The sequence below is a fragment of the Phacochoerus africanus genome, chromosome 5 (genome assembly GCF_016906955.1).
Source record: "Phacochoerus africanus isolate WHEZ1 chromosome 5, ROS_Pafr_v1, whole genome shotgun sequence".
Classification (NCBI taxonomy): domain Eukaryota; kingdom Metazoa; phylum Chordata; class Mammalia; order Artiodactyla; family Suidae; genus Phacochoerus; species Phacochoerus africanus.
The window spans coordinates 99,645,526-99,661,537 of NC_062548.1; the positions used below are offsets into that span (position 1 = coordinate 99,645,526).

General features: G+C 38.4%; 1 protein-coding gene across 2 annotated transcripts in view; it reads left to right on the forward strand.

The window, feature by feature from the left end:
- Positions 1-15,498, forward strand: part of SRBD1 (S1 RNA binding domain 1) — a 227,000-nt gene extending 211,502 nt beyond the window's left edge. For both annotated transcript variants that reach the window (XM_047782149.1, XM_047782150.1), the window contains exons 20-21: positions 10,694-10,878; positions 14,612-15,498. In XM_047782149.1, the coding sequence (XP_047638105.1) occupies positions 10,694-10,878; positions 14,612-14,901 (475 nt within the window). In that variant the 3' untranslated portion in view covers positions 14,902-15,498. The remainder of the gene's footprint in view (positions 1-10,693; positions 10,879-14,611) is intronic.
- The last annotated feature ends 514 nt before the right edge of the window (positions 15,499-16,012 follow it).

Sequence of the window (16,012 nt, forward strand, 5' to 3'; positions counted from 1 at the left end):
TGAAAGCATAAACCACCTCTATTCATTTTTATATTCCTCAGGCCCTTACCACAGTGCTTTTGAATATTCTAAGTGGTAAATAAAGTCGTCACAAGTAAAATTCATAGAGTAAAAATGAAACCATAAGGAATATAAGAAAATATGGGGACCAGTGAACTGATCTTAGACATTGGGGAGCTTAAGAGATGACCAGTCTAGTATAAAAGCAAGAAAAAGAATATCAGTTTTAAATTTTTTTAATTAAAAATCTTCTTTTGGAGTTCCCTGGTGGCCTAGTGGTTAGGGACTCGGTGTTGTCGTTGCCATGTGTCGGGTTCTGTCCCTGGCCCAGGAACTTACGCATGCTACAGGCATGGCCAGAAAAAGAAAAAAGAAAAAGGCTTCTTTTGCTGTAGGCCTCAGTACTCCACTTTCCCCCACTTGTTCATAATAGACTTGGATGGTGAAAAAGAAGTATGACACACTAGAATAGTGTGGTTAAAGCTGTGAGCCTCTCCAATTGTCCTTGTCCCTGCAATATAAATAATGCATCTGAAAACTTCATACCAGATTTGCTAGGCTAGAGGCAGTTAAATTTAAGGTTATTTTACAATTGTAGGCTGTAAGTTCCAATAGGGCAAGTTATCACATGAATCCGGTTTACCACTCTGTCTTCAGCACCTAACACAAACTGATATGGCACTATTTGTTTAATGAAAGAATAAATGTAGAAATAGAGAATGAAAGAGGACTACATAGAAGAACACTGAGGAAACAGAACTTAGGAATTGGTCATTTTCATAGAGTAAGATGAAGTATCTAGCTTTATTTCAACTTAATTTTTTTTTTTCTCTGCAGTCTAAACTGGCCGAGGTCAGTGTGCAGTTGTGTAGGCAAAACTATTGATAGAACATCTTGATCATCTTTCTGCCATTGCCCATCTCATGAGTTAAATAAATTCTTTCAGAATCCTTTGTGAATTGAAGGGATTTTAGGACCCAGGTTGAATCCCATGCCTTCACAGAGTATTAGGTCCCGAGCCCAGGCCCTCCTAGACTTTGCAGACTAGAAAATAGAGACGGGCCATGAAAGAGGATTGTTTACCATTTTCTGCCGTCATTTAGAAATTACCATGATGCCTCCATGTATGGGTCATTTCCTTGTGTTGGCCAGTGTCAGCCATGAGTAAAACTGCTGCTCTGAGTAGAATGAAGTCCAGAAACAGCCTATTTAGGGGTTGCCACTCCCCCATGCCTCCTCTGTTTTTGTCCTACCATTCTGGTTGATCAAGAGAGCCAAAGGCAAGTATCCGATTTCCCGTTTTTTCTTGAATAAGGTGCCAGGAGGTAGTGCTTTGTGCTACAGATTATGCTGATTTGTACATGTCACAGTGAGACCTGGCACTCTCCCAAAGAATCTGTTGCATTAAGAATTTGATTCACTCCAGATAGTTAAGCTTGAAAGTTGTTATGTTCTTAATTTAACTTGAAAAATGCCAGGAAATTTAATGTTAAGACTGTCACTCGGCACTCATTTTGATAAAGCCTCAGCTAGTATTTAATTGTTATTTCTCTTTTGGCCATCAGGAAAAAAATTTTAGAAGATACTTTCTGGAAGTGGTTAAAAGCCTGTGTAGCAGGAATATGACATGCAGCACCAAAATAGTGGACTAGATAAATGTATATCCAGGGATGATTTATATCCTTGTCTGTACTATAATAGTACTATGATATTTCTGTTATTACTGCTCATGTGCCTCTTTCTGACCCTTTCGAATCAACGTTGAAAAGTATGTTTTCAGAGAATAAACAACCATCAATTTAAAATTCAGGCCTGGAACAGGAGTAATCACATAACCTGACAACATATTTACTTGGGGACAGGAGGATCTGCTGTATAAAAGCCAGATAGGGTTTATTCTTAATTTACAAAAAGCTTGTGTCATAGTTTTGGGATCAGAAGTTGGTCAAAGGGTACAAACTTCCAATTACAAGATGAATAAGTTCTGGGGCTCTAATGTACAAGACGGTGACTATAGTTAATAATATTCTATTATATACTTCAAAGTTGCTAAGAGAGTAGATCTTATATGTTTCACCCCAAAAAAGAAATGGTAATTAGGTGACCCAACAGAGGTGTTAAACTAATGCTGTGGTCATAATCATTGTGCAGTCCTAAGTGTATCAGATCAACTGGTTGTACAGTTTACACATACACAATGTTTTATGTCAATGAAGCGTGGGGGGGGGGGGGACAAAAGTAAAATTAACCCAAGTTTTCTGTGATTACATAAATGAATACATGGATCCCAACTGGTGCTCTTGGGCTAAAAAGCAGTTGGGGGCCTAGAGGGTGGAGAGGCCCTTTAGAGGTCCTACCTTGCTCTCTGCCATGGAGCTAACAAGTCAAATCAGATGGTGACTAGTGGCCCATACTGAAGACCTTTAAGGACTGAGCACATCCCAACCTGTGTTTCTTTCCCTTTCCTGTTCAACGATGGATCTTTTCTGAACTCTTCTTTGAGCATTGCTTTCAGAGACTTCATCACATTCTTCCCAGCTTTAGCTTTCTGCCCAGCAGGAAGAAAAGACTTCTAGCTAAGAAGCAACTGTAAATGCTGCGGGTTTATGTTGTTTTTGTTTTAAAAACAAAGCAAAATGGCATCGGTAGAGCATTGACACACATAGTTTCGACTGGGAGCAACCCAGAGGGCCCATGACTTGCGGTGATCTGTAATTTTTCTGAGGAGTAAGTCACTTAGTCTAATAAGTATGTCTAGCACACCTCCCACATTTAAAATCCACCACAGCTTTATTCTGTATTCGTGTGCCAACTAACTTCTGCAATGATAAAAACATGTTTCTTTGTGGGAAACTTGCCCGAAAAGAAACCTAGCACCAACGCTGTAAAATAAACGAAGATTAGGTAAACAGACCTAAGAAGTTATTTGCAAATTTGAAGGATCTTAAATTTTTCTGGACTTGCCTCACAAGAGTTGGCAGCATTCAGATGTGAAAATTAAGGCAGAACCTTTGCTGGCTTTTGATGTCTCAGGATGTGTATCAATTAGTTACCCCACATGAACTTCTTCTGTGAAGCCATGATTAGACAATACTAGATTGCCTTTTTATAAACAGACATAGCATCATAAGAGAGGCCAAACCTAAAATATAAAGACAATAAAAGGACAGATTACTAAAAATGATTTTTGGTGGGGTTTTTTTCCTTGTTAGTACTGTATTTAAAAACCCAAACATCTTACTGTAATTCCCAGGAAGTAACATTCACCATATTTTTCAAAAGTGCTTTCACAAAAGAGAAAAATGGTGAAAGTTCTTCGTACTCGAGTAAGCAGCTGACCAGGATGTGGGATTCTCTGGAATTGATGTCATATCTAACGTCTTATACACTGTTCCAGCACATACCAAGTCAAGATTGGGGCAAGGCTGGTAGAGGTAAATAGGAAGTTTAAGAATCTGAGATGGTACCTAACTTTCCCCGAGCTCACTCTGAAGGCAGTACGGTGCCAGACTGCCTGGATTCAAATCGTGCCTATGTGATCTGGGAAAGGTATTGAACCTCCCTGTCACGCCCCTTTACCTATTAATAAATTTCATTCTCCTTATTTGTTAAACGAAGATAATAATAATAGCCATCTCACGGGATTACAGGAGTCAACATACATAACATTTTTAACACCTGGGGGAGAGTAAGCTATTGTTACCGCTGTAGTCATTATTGCTACTGTTTTTGTTGTGACTGAGAAGGGGCTGTCAAGCTAAGTCATAAAAGAAAAGGCAGTGGGTAGGTGAAGGGTGCATTTACAATTATTTCCCAGGAGAAAAATGTTTTACCATGTGACCCAGATACAATTAAATTATAATATCATTTAACATTGTTGATGTTGGCCCTGGATCCTGGAGCTGGAGAAAACACTGGTTTCTCTCCTATATCCTGGAGTAGCCTTTTAGTACCTAGTGGAGGAGAAGTAGGAGAGTTGCGAGACAGCCATAAAGTTGTGCTTGCTTCAGTCTCTTCCATCTCCAAAGAATTTGCCCTTCTCCTTCTCTTCTCTTCTTCAGGTTTAGATCACTCCGTCTGGAGCCTGAAACTCAGTAGGGTATTGATTTAGTCTCCAATTATCTCCTTCTCCCCCTTCCTGTCCCCAGTCTATCTATGGATTTTAATCTTAGCCTGTCTTCTGACTCTGAGTGTGACCATAAGCAAATTACTTTGACCTCAATTGCCCACTCTTTAAATGGAATAAAAATGGCTCTGCCCATTCAGAGGTAAACCGTGGGGTTTAGGGAAATGGCATTTTCAAATTTCTTGAAAGGAGGCTTCCTTGACAGGATGGAATTCGTAATAAAAAAGGCTATTTCCCAAGGAAGAAAGTCCTTTATTCCAATACATGAGCTTTATCCCCTCGTAGTGCCAAAGCTGTTTCATTTCAATGCTGCCATGACTAGCCTGTATGTTTTTGAATACTACTTTTTTTATTTGCCCTCCTCTTTCAAATATTCTCAGGCACTAATCCACATTACGGCTTTACAGACAGTAAATTAAATTACATGAATTCTGAACACAGTGTTTTTGAGCTGTAGAGAGTCTGCTGCCTTTGAAACCACTAACTTAATTTTGTTCAACTCTTATTCGGTAACTCAAAAAGAGCCAAACTTTTTCCTTTTGAATTTGGTTTAAAAAATAATAATAAATTGCTCCCAGGCAGCAATCCTGGGTGCCAAATTTTATCTGGGATCTGAATCTTCCGTCTACATTGAAAACCCCCCAAAGTTAAAGATCGCTAACAAAGAAGGGATAAATGGTGACTATTACCTTAGATACAGTCTTGTGGTCTCAATTCTGTGACTTTGGGCAGGTCACTTAATCTGTCTGAGTTTTGATTCCCTTATCTGCAAATCTATATCCACAATAAATTTTTGAGAGAATGAAATGAAATCATCTTTATTGAGCACTTTCAAAGTATCTGTTTATCTGTATGTAAAGTCCTACCTCTAAAAGAGATGCTAGAAGTGGAATATTATTTTTTCCAATATACTATCATTATTAAATTAGATTGTGCTCATTCAAGGCAGAGACTCTTTTGTCATTTTTCACAGTCATCTTCTGCTATAAATACTTAGTAAAGGAAGCTGAGTGAGTTTCTAAATTATTTTTAACTGGTGTCAGCATTTTGTCACATTCCTTTGAAGAGCCTGATTTTAGCAAATCTTTATCATCTAAGAATATGGGTGTGTGTGTGTGTGCATGCATGCAAGTTTGTGTGTTTATAAAAACAGACTCAATGGAAAAGAGGATAATCAAACTGAGTAATATTGGGTTGTTGAGTTTTTTTTTTCTGGTTTTTTTTTATTTATTTGGGGTGGGGGGGTTATTGTTTTTAAAAATGTTAAGAAAACTTTTCCTTGTCACTTGTAAATTTATTTCTAATGCAGTTCTAAGACAGGATTTTAGAAATTTTTAGAGCAATAATCATAACATTTCAATACATTAATATCTTCCCATTTTAATTTTTATATACTCATACTCATTTCATTGTATAGGTATATACATCTGGGGGTTATTATAGTTTTAATTATATCGTAATCACACAATGTACCATATCTAGGAAGTAGTTCTGAAATAGGAAAAGGCTACATACAGTACAGTGCTACTTATTCTTTGTGGCATTGGTTATTATTTCATTGATCTTAGGTATTTTGTTTTATGTAACTATATAACAGTGTTTTCCTCAACTGTTTCTAAAGAGAAGATCATTCTAAATCTCAGACTTTTAGAGGATGTCTGTATAAACACATTTTAATTGGCTTTTTTTTTTTTTGCCAAAGTTAATTCCATGTATTAAATTGCTAAAATAAAATAAAACAGCTTTCTAAGGATATGTTCTCCTACATACAATTAATGCAATCTGCATCAAGTATCCAGTTTCTATGCATGTGTAACAGACCTTTGAAAAAGGAGGAAACATTTACTAAGCTCTTCAGAAGTTAGAAGCAGGTAACAATCTGATGCTTATAAACCAAGCCTTTTTTTGAAACTGCTTTCCTTAATCTGTGGCAGCATCTCCTTTTCGGTTCTTCTAGTTGTTTTCTCCTGCTCACAGATCCAAGGGTGTGTTTAGATGCAGAAAGTTCCTCCAAAGACACTCCAAATGATGCAAAAAGTGCCTCCACTACCACCCTTAAGGCTGCATACCATTTAAAACTATTCTGAGATCAGAGTCTGTAAGGGCCTAATTACCCTTTCTGTGAGGGTTACAGTTTTCTAAAAGTTGATCTTCAGTGTGTAAGTTTTCAAAAAGCCATTCTCATGAAAAATTACTTGCTGTAACTTTCCGTAGCTGCTTATATGTTCGGAAAAGCTATTTCATTATTACCTTTTTTAGATAGCTACTAGCCTTCTCCAGGACATTAGGTGTTCTGTGGGCCTGTCTGTAAATGCGCTCTTACTTGACTTCACCAGTATTTGTGGACTTTGCACCAACAAAAACTTTTTTAAGGATTCTGGCCCAGTTCACTTTCTGAGTTTTCTAATAAAGAGGTTAGAAGTTCGAAAGATTCTCTGACGATGATTAAAATGCAAGTCACACTGCCACCTCTTTGATTTGAGTGCTGAAGCAGCAGATGTGGCAAAACCACAGTCCTTTAAGTAAAACTGCAGTGCACTGCTGCAGGCTCACCTGGGTGAATTCAGCTCCGACTCGATAATGTAAAGGGTTAGCAGGTTTTCCTCCATTGCCACCTTGGAATTTATGTTTAGTCCTTCATATTAAGAATGGTAAATATTAAAAATATAGAGAGAGCCTGTGGCTTTTTGTATAACAAATTGTTACCGGACTTTCATTTATGTTCTGCTGCTTGCTCTATAATCACAGTTAAGGTTGCAGTATAAGCTCTTATTAAAATCATTGAATGTCTGCCTGTATTACAAATGATGACCTGCTTTATCTGTAACTACTTTTTCTAAAATGGCTGTGCTCTTGCATTTATTGGTTTATTGATGTGATTACTTTAAAGCTGAGTTAAACTAATGGACAAAAATAAACAAGTATGAAAGTCTCTTTTAAAAGCATCCAGAGTGGATAGACAACTAGAAGTACTTTGCCCTTACAGCACGGTTCTTTGTGGAGTCTTAAATCCTGTGTGTTTGGCTCAGAAAGCACATGCTAAGATTAAGTTGTTTTTAAAGTGATGGAGTTGCATCACCATGGTTCTTCTGTGCTCTGTAGGGTATCATGTTGCTTTAATGTAATGAGTCCTGGGCTTCTAAATTTTTTTCCCCATGCTGGAAATGATTACATAAAACTGAATGGCTATATCCGAAGTCTTATGAATCTTGAGAATTTCTTATTCGCCAGGAAAAATGTTACGAAGACGTTTCTTATCCTTTGGGGGGAGGACGACATATTTGTAACAAGTTTCTGTTGAAAATATCAGCAATTTTAGGTTATATAGCATTCTGTTTGAAAAACAAGCAGTCTCTGCTCCAAGGTCTGCATTTTAACTTTGTGCAGATGTGTGCTAAAAGAACATGATGTGCTTATTTGTTGCATTTATGCTACTTTCTTACTTTAAGTAAGATGGATGAAATTACATATTAAATAAAAACAGCAGCTCAGACAGCAGTCCTCAGCAAACTGAAAAAGCTGTTCAGAGACAGTGGAGAAAATGAGACTATGATTGTAATAACACATTGACTTTTGAGAGAACTGTCTACCTAAATGCATTTATATAATAATTTCTCTGTGGGATTTAACAGTGTTAACTGTCTAATGTTTAAAATTAATCTGCCATTAAATTGTGCTGGTGAAACATTACCCAAAGTATTGTGTTTTATATCTTAACGAAATATAGCACTTTAATTTTGATGTAACTGCAATTATAAACAGGCACACACTGAGATGTATAGCATAAAACTCCAGGTAGAAAAAAAGAGCTGTGTGGCTTTGGGCAAGTTATTTAGCCTCCCTGAACCTCAATATTTCCCTCTCTGTGTGCTGTGATACCTACCCTTTAAGATTATTGCCAGGATTAAATGAGAACATCTATCAAGCATTGGCACAGTGCCTGGCACATGTGCTTCAGAACATGTTCACTAACCTTCTCGTTCGAAGCTTCATAAAGTACAGTGTGTTTTATGTGGTACTTTTGAGCCAGAAAGTACTTTGTACTGAGTATTACTCATTACACTCAATTCTAAAATGAAACCGTGCATTGGATATTATCACAATTCTAGAGTGAAAATTCAGAATAATGTAGAATAAATTATTCTAAGGGTATTTAAAGTACACATGTTTGTTGAGTGGCTACTGAGCCTAAAACACCATTCCCCATCACTTACAGTTGCATATATTTGAAACCCAGTAACAGAGGGGTCAATCAGAATGCTATTCCAAGTTCATTTTATAGTCCCTCTCCCCTTTTGTTTCCTGTTTTCCTTTTCCTGCAACCCATTGTAACTTTAGGAAAGTTTTCAAAATAAAAGAGCATCTGACTTTGTCCCATAGTCATTTAAAAATAGGGTTGATCAATATTGAAGCATTAGCTAGGAGCACAATTTGGTGCTTTCTTATTGATTTCGGTTACCAGTGCCCTCAGGCTTGTGTGTGTGAGGGTGAAAATAATATATGAAATATGCACCCAGGTTAAACAGGCCAATATTCTTCTGACATCTGCAACCACTATAAACAGAATTCTTTATATGGAAGTGACTTAAGTAGCAGTTAGTCACACACACACACACACACACACACACACACACACCATCTTAAGACTCTAAGTGGCCTCCTGAGCCAGTGTTTTTGTTATTGTGCAGTCTTTGGAAAGTTTCTGCCTTTTATTTAATTTTATTATTAATTATGAAATTATATTCAAAGTTATATATTTTCAGCTCATGAATATACTTTTTTTGGCATTTTAACAGTTGATTCTAAGCCAGAATCTTGGGGATTTGAAAGATGTTCTGCTTAATAGCCAGTTGCAGACTAGTCAAGCCAAGAAGGTAGATATCAGGGAAGTCTGCTCAGCAGGGCACATATTATTGAGAAAGTTGTGCAGGCAAGTTGGCTGTGGGCAGAGGTTGTAATGTGTCATCTGTGCTGTCAGTCCAAGCTTTAGCAGCTGTTCCCTGTCACCAGGCCCCTATGTGCTACTGCCCATCCATCAGCACTAGTAGATACCGCTGCTTCCCTAGTGGGCTGGGGAAGCCATGGACACTCAGACATACAGTGTGCATCTCACTGGCCATTAGCTGGGGTGGAAGCTCATTTCTGAAAAGAAGGGCCCGAGCACCAACTCCTTGGTCTTTCATTAGACCATTAACCAAAACATATTCTGAAGAACATAAGTTGAATTTAGGTGAATCCGTTTTTTGACCAAAAATATGACTCTGGAAACATAGGAGGTTACACATATGAACCCAAAGAGGTTGCCATGGTTAAATGAGAGATGAGAGAGCTTTCTCCACCAGATAACAGATTATCACTACTGGATTATCACTGGCGTGGCCTTTTCTAGTTAAACACCACAATGCAGAAAAGCCTGGAAATCACAAGCATTCCTTTCATGATCATGTAGCAACCTGCCAAATGGGATGCATCCCAATTCTGATCATGGACAAGCCTCCACCAGTTTTCTTTTCCCTGCTTGTATTCCAGAAACATCCTTAGAGGGAAGGATTTGAGGGCATTAGTATCACTGTCTGTCTGATTACTGTGTTGACATTTTTAAAGAGCCATTAATCATAGGAAATGGAACTCAATGATGTAGGAAAATACCCAGCCAAAGAATAGGAAGACAGTAAGCTACAGCCCAATATTCAGATGAAATTGAAGGGAAATTCATCTTAACCCTCTATTGTTTTTTGCTTAATTAACTTATTACAGAACTCCAAAGTCAAGTAATTGAGAGGCAGCTGTACAAGCAAGGGAAATGGTAAACATAGCAAAGGGAAATTGAGAAAGGCAGATATTTTCATTTTATAAATATTGCAACTGTATAATATGTAAAGTAATATTCATTTTAAGATTATGTAATTGATGTCTTGCTTAACAGTGCTTTCACTTTGAAAGTTACTTTTTTTTTGATAGTCCTCATTTTTTCTGTTGACTCTGAATATTTAATGTATTGATGTTATTTAGTCCATGTGAGGTTTGACTGTTGATGGAATTTGACAATTATTAGGTTGATAGTATGCTTACACAGGTAACACTGTCATCGTGGGTACACAGAAGTAAAGAGCACATGAACAGAATAATTTATTTGTCAAAAGCTGGCAATGCTTATAGGATATTTTGCCAGATTTTGATATCATCTCTTCATTGTTTGCCTCATAGCTTATTTAATTCAAAGAAGTTTTCCTAACTGAAATTTTGAGAAACATAAAGCAAATATAGATGTTCTTATTTAGAAAATATGTATGATGCTAAATGCTAATGAACCCTGCACTGTGAAACGTTTCTGATGCTAATTCTGAGCTGGTGCTTCATTGGAAAGTAGCACAAAAACCTGAAATCAACCTCTCCCTTTCTTTCCCCAAGGCAGATCATCGATATAGGCTGGGACACATGGTAGATTTTCAGTAAAGACCAGCTGATTGATTGATATATAGATCTGAGATGAATGCATTTTAGCGTGACCTTTATAAGGAAAATGGAAAATAATAACTGGTGAGTGTTTTTCTCCCCCCTCTGCAGGTTTTTGTCATTTATTGGAGGAACACTGAATGAGATTGGAAAGCCTGAAATGCAACAAAAAATAAATTCATTCCTTGAAAAAGAAGGAATAGAGAAAATTGCAGAAAGATTGCAAACAACAGTACACACCTTACAGGTCATTATAGATGGTCTCAGCCAGCCTGAGACCTTTGACTTTCGAACAGGTAAACAATTGAACTTGAATGACAGCACCTTTCACTTGCATAGCTCACGTCATTAACTGTGTTGTCCCTTTCAACAATCCTAACCCATAGGATTCTCCATTCTCCCATCTGTACATGAGAAAACTAAAGCATAGGGACCTTCTTTCAAAGTCATTGCAGTTAGAATCCAGAGCCAAAGCTAAAGCCAAGTCTCCAGACTGCTTGTCCCATGCTTGTTTTCCATCACACTAGACTAAGTGCATCAAGCCTGTGCTGCTATGTGCATTGAGGCACACATTTTTCATAATCCCTTTATAAGCTGTTTTTACCTCATAAGAGCCAGAAGTCCAGGGTAAAGCATCCAGTTCACAAACTAAAGTGCATCTTCTCCCTAAATTACAGCCTTCCTAGTACCTGGATTCTCTGTCAATGACTACATTGAACAAATAAGATGCTATCTCTCTGCTGATTTTCCCTCTAATTAAAAGTGCTCTCAGCTTTCAGCACAGGTAGATGGTGAGGGAAGTATAACAGCCATAGTTGTTGAGAGCAATGACCCGGTGAGAAGGAATTAAGGTATCAAATGACCTACTTCCCAAAGAAATTTGAATAGGAAGCCCTGAAATTTAAATGAATCTGCACTTGTCTCACTTCACCTTTATGATTCCACGTTTAGGGCTTGGCTCTGTTCATTCTGGGTTAGGCTGTGTTGAGATGCTTTCTTTGGAAAGGTTTAAGGGAATTTAAAAACATACCCAGCAAGCTCAATATACCATTCCCTCAACTTTTTCTTTTTCTTTCTTTCTTTTTTTTTTTTTTTTTGGTCCTTTTGCCTTTTCTAGGGCCGCTCCCGCGGCATATGAAGGTTCCCAGACTAGGGGTTCAATCAGAGCTGTAGCCGCCAGCCTGCGCCAGAGACACAGCAACGCAGGACCCGAGCCGCATCTGTGACCTACACCACAGCTCATGGCAATGCCGGATCCTTAGCCCACTGAACAAGGCCAGGGATCGAACCTGCAACCTCATGGTTCCTAGTCAGATTTGTTAACCACTGCGCCACGACAGGAACTCCTCAACTCTTTCTTAAGTTGGAGAAAAATAAAATGAAACATACAGTAAGAGCTGTGCCAAAGATGCAGAAGTCGAAGCCTCTGAGCAGTCCATCCAAAGTGGTTATTTCATTAGACAAATCCATCCCCCTTTGGAGGTTTTTTTTTTTTTTTGTCTTTTGTCTTTTTGTTTGTTGTTGTTGTTGTTGTTGCTATTTCTTGGGCCGCTCCCGTGGCATATGGAGGTTCCCAGGCTAGGGGTTGAATCGGAGCTGTACCTGCCGGCCTATGCCAGAGCCACAGCAACGCAGGATCCGAGCCGCGTCTGCAACCTACACCACAGCTCACGGCAACGCCGGATCGTTAACCCACTGAGCAAGGGCAGGGACCGAACCCGCAACCTCATGGTTCCTAGTCGGATTCATTAACCACTGCGCCACGACGGGAACTCCTGGAGGTATTCTTATATGTGAATTCCATGGGCATTGTCCAGCAGGAATTCTAGGTAAGCAGTGATTTTCAAACAGGGCAGGATTTGCGGGCAGTATGCCTAGAACACTGCAGTAGAGAGCTGGTAAGTATGCTCTGTACTGGCTTTTCTTGTCCCTCTTTGTTTTTCATTATCCCAGTTATACTGTAGACTCAGAGCAGAGATTAATACTCACATTATATTCAATGAAACAACCAACAGCTAGGTTGGTCTTTACCTGGTGACACCCCTGGTTGAGCAGAAGCAGATGTACCTTGGCTCTGAACTGAGCTTACCAGTTACTGCAGTATTTATCACTGCAGTGAGCAAAATTTCAAATAAATCTCTTTGGAACAGACTTTGGCCCTAGCATTAAGTCACAGTTTTCTAGATATCTGAGAACTTTCATTTTAATACTAAAAACATCCCCAAGAAGGAAGGCAGACAGTCATACTTTTTGAAGCGGCAGATTTTGAATGTTTCTAAATGTCTCTTTTCTCCATTTTCTCAAAATTATTTGCTTTCTTGCCTCATCCTTTCTTCATACTCATCCTGTCTTCTGTTTTCCCAGTGACATAATCAGTTCTATTTTATTAACACTCTGGTTGCTGGTTACATAATTGGGTTCTTCAGAAGCAGCTTAGTGACAGGGGACTGAGTATGTAGCCTTGGCAATCAAAGTGTTAAAGTTTGCCTGGTACATGGAGGATTTTTCTGATTTCTCGGTGTCCCAGGCTGTCTTCAGAAACATGTTAAGTAGATCTTGACTCTGATTTTCCATGCAAAATTAAACTAAGCAGCTGATCAGGAACCCTTGGGGAATCTGTAACAGCTGGACGCTTGCAAGAAAAAATAGGAGAAAAGGGGTTTCTAAGCATAAAAACAGTGACTCTGGGGCCTCAAAGAACATCCTACCTCTGAAACTTAGTTTCGCTTTGACACAGTCCTTGTCCCAGTGTGATAGCTCATTCAGTCCATTTCTGGTTTTTGGAATTCACTGGAATTCTACACAATCAAATCCAGCATTAGCATATTCCTTTTTTATGAGGAAAATGAGATTTGAGGGGTAAAGAGGGTTTTTGTTTTGTGTTAAAGGGAAAAGGTGAATTAAAACAAAAAAATCTTGCTTCCAGTGAGGTGGAACCGGGGGAGGGGAACCAAGAGGTGACCAGTTGTTAATACAAATGTAAAGGATAGCTTTAACAAGTAATCAGGATAAAGCCAACAGCTGTGGAGGAAAAGGAAATGGAATGGGTGGAGGGGAAAATGAGGTCTTAGTAAAAGGAGATCCAAGCGTAGAATGTGTTCTTTGTTATTAGAATCAACATTCAGTAATCCTAGGATAGGGGGCCAAGAGGAGCATGGGTAAATGGAATCCGCAGATAATCCAAAAGCCCCGTTTAAATTGTTAGCTGTAGCTTTCTCCATCATAAAACATTTGTTGTTGTTTTGGTTTTGCTTTAACTAAAGCCATAATGATTCCTTGGCGTGCTTTATGCCTACCTTTGAGGGGATAGTGTTAAGGAACAGAGAAACGTACACTGTCATGAGCAAGAAAAAAACACTGTAAGAAACCTGAGAGCAGAGATCTTTGCTTCGTTCTATCTCCAGCACCCAGCAGAGTGCCTGGCCAGGAGATAATAATAAAAGTTAATCGGTTTTTTATCAATTGTATTGAAAGAGGAGGAAGGAAATGAGGTACTAGCTCATCTGGGTTTCTGAGCAATAGGTAATCAGGAATCCACACATTTTGATTGGATCCATATATACCCGCCTTTAAGCAGTTTGAGGATTGATTACCTTGGGGAAAACTCCCAATCTTCGTTTTCCAGGAGTCTTATTTTCTCAGTGTTTGTAATTTAGCCTTGCATATTCTTTAAGCAAATATATTTTCTCACCTCTTCGTAAGGAGAAAAATAAGACTCTCTGCTGTTCTCAATCCCTTACGTATAGTGCTAATGTTCACAGGTTATCAAGGCAGAATTTGATAAGAAAGTGTTTGAGTAAATTTTCTTGAATTGTTTCTGCTTTGTTCATGCTGTTTCTCCAACGAGGATGCCTTTTCTCTGAAGGCAGTCCTGTATTTTCAGCTCCTTTTGTGTCCCCCTCTCAGTGCTTAATACTGGTCTGGGCACACGGTTGATAGGGAGTTGATACTTATTCACTAATTCGTGTTTTGTCTAAGAAGTACAGTGCTTTTATTATTTACTCTGTCGTCTTTCCGCTTTCTTCGTAGATTTCGACAAACCTGATTTCAAGAGAAGCATAGTCTGCTTGGAAGACTTGCAGGTTGGGACCATTCTCACAGGCAAAGTCGAGAATGCCACCCTGTTTGGAATATTCGTGGATATAGGAGTAGGGAGATCAGGGCTGATTCCCATACGAAATGTAACAGAAGCAAAACTTTCAAAGACGAAGAAGAGAAGGAGTCTTGGGCTGGGCCCTGGAGAAAGAGTGGAAGTCCAAGTACTCAACATTGACATTCCCCGATCTAGGATTACCCTGGACCTTATCCGGGTGTTGTGAGTGGGCCCCTGACAGCAAAACGCTGGTTTTATTCCCTCATTTCTGCAGGTTGGCAAGAATAAGTGAGATGTTTGTGAACTCTAGAGAGCAGATGCAGAGGAATTCACTTAGTATCAGAAGTATTTTCCAAACACTTTCCCTATTCTTCCTTCTGAATAAGTAGAGAGCTAAAGGTTTGATTTTTCCCCTTAAAAAGAGCAACTAATAGACATCTTTATGTGGCTTTATGTAGTAATAATGATTTTCTGACCAAAATTTTATTTTTTATAACTCATCTTTGACTCCTTTTGCATTTTGTATAATAGATTGTTTCATTTCTACTTGCCAACATGCCTTGCTGGACTTATGGAATTACCTTCTTGATTTAAATTATACAGTGTTTCTTGACTGGCAGTATTTAATCCTCTCTTTTTATAGATTTTTTTTTTTTTAATCAGGCATTTTGAACTTGAATCATGGCTTTCCCTTGCCAAGCAAACCAAAAATATACCAATAAAACAGATCCTGATGTGTTCATAACCATCAAGTGAATGGCTCAAAACGTTTCTCAGAAGGATATATGTATTGATCCCTACAATAAAATTTTGTGGCTAGTGATCATGTTTTGCTATGTTGATTCGGTGAATGACCTCAGAGTCAATCTTGATTAGAGAAGATGTGGCACATATTCATACAAATTTCACAGAGGCCAGCTGTGCCTTTGGGGGAAAGGGAAGCCTCTAGAAGTTTGAAGAATAACACTCTGTTTGACTTAGCACAAAAAGGCATATTCATTCTTTCTTTTTTTTTCTTTGTTTCTTTCAATTTTTATTTTACATTGGAGTATTGTTGACTTACAATGTTGTGATAGTTTCAGGTGTATAGCAGAGTGATTCAGTTATACTTACACATATATCCATTCTTTTTCAGATTCTTTTCCCATTTAGGTTATTACAGAATATTGAGTGGAGTTCCCTGTGTTGTATAGTAGGTCCTTGTTACTTATGTACGTTTATATATAGTGATATGTATATGTTGGTCCTAAATTCCTAACTTATCCCCCTCCCACCTTTCCCATTTAGGCATATTCTTTCATAAGCATCAGGATTAAATTTCAAATGGGGATAGAAAT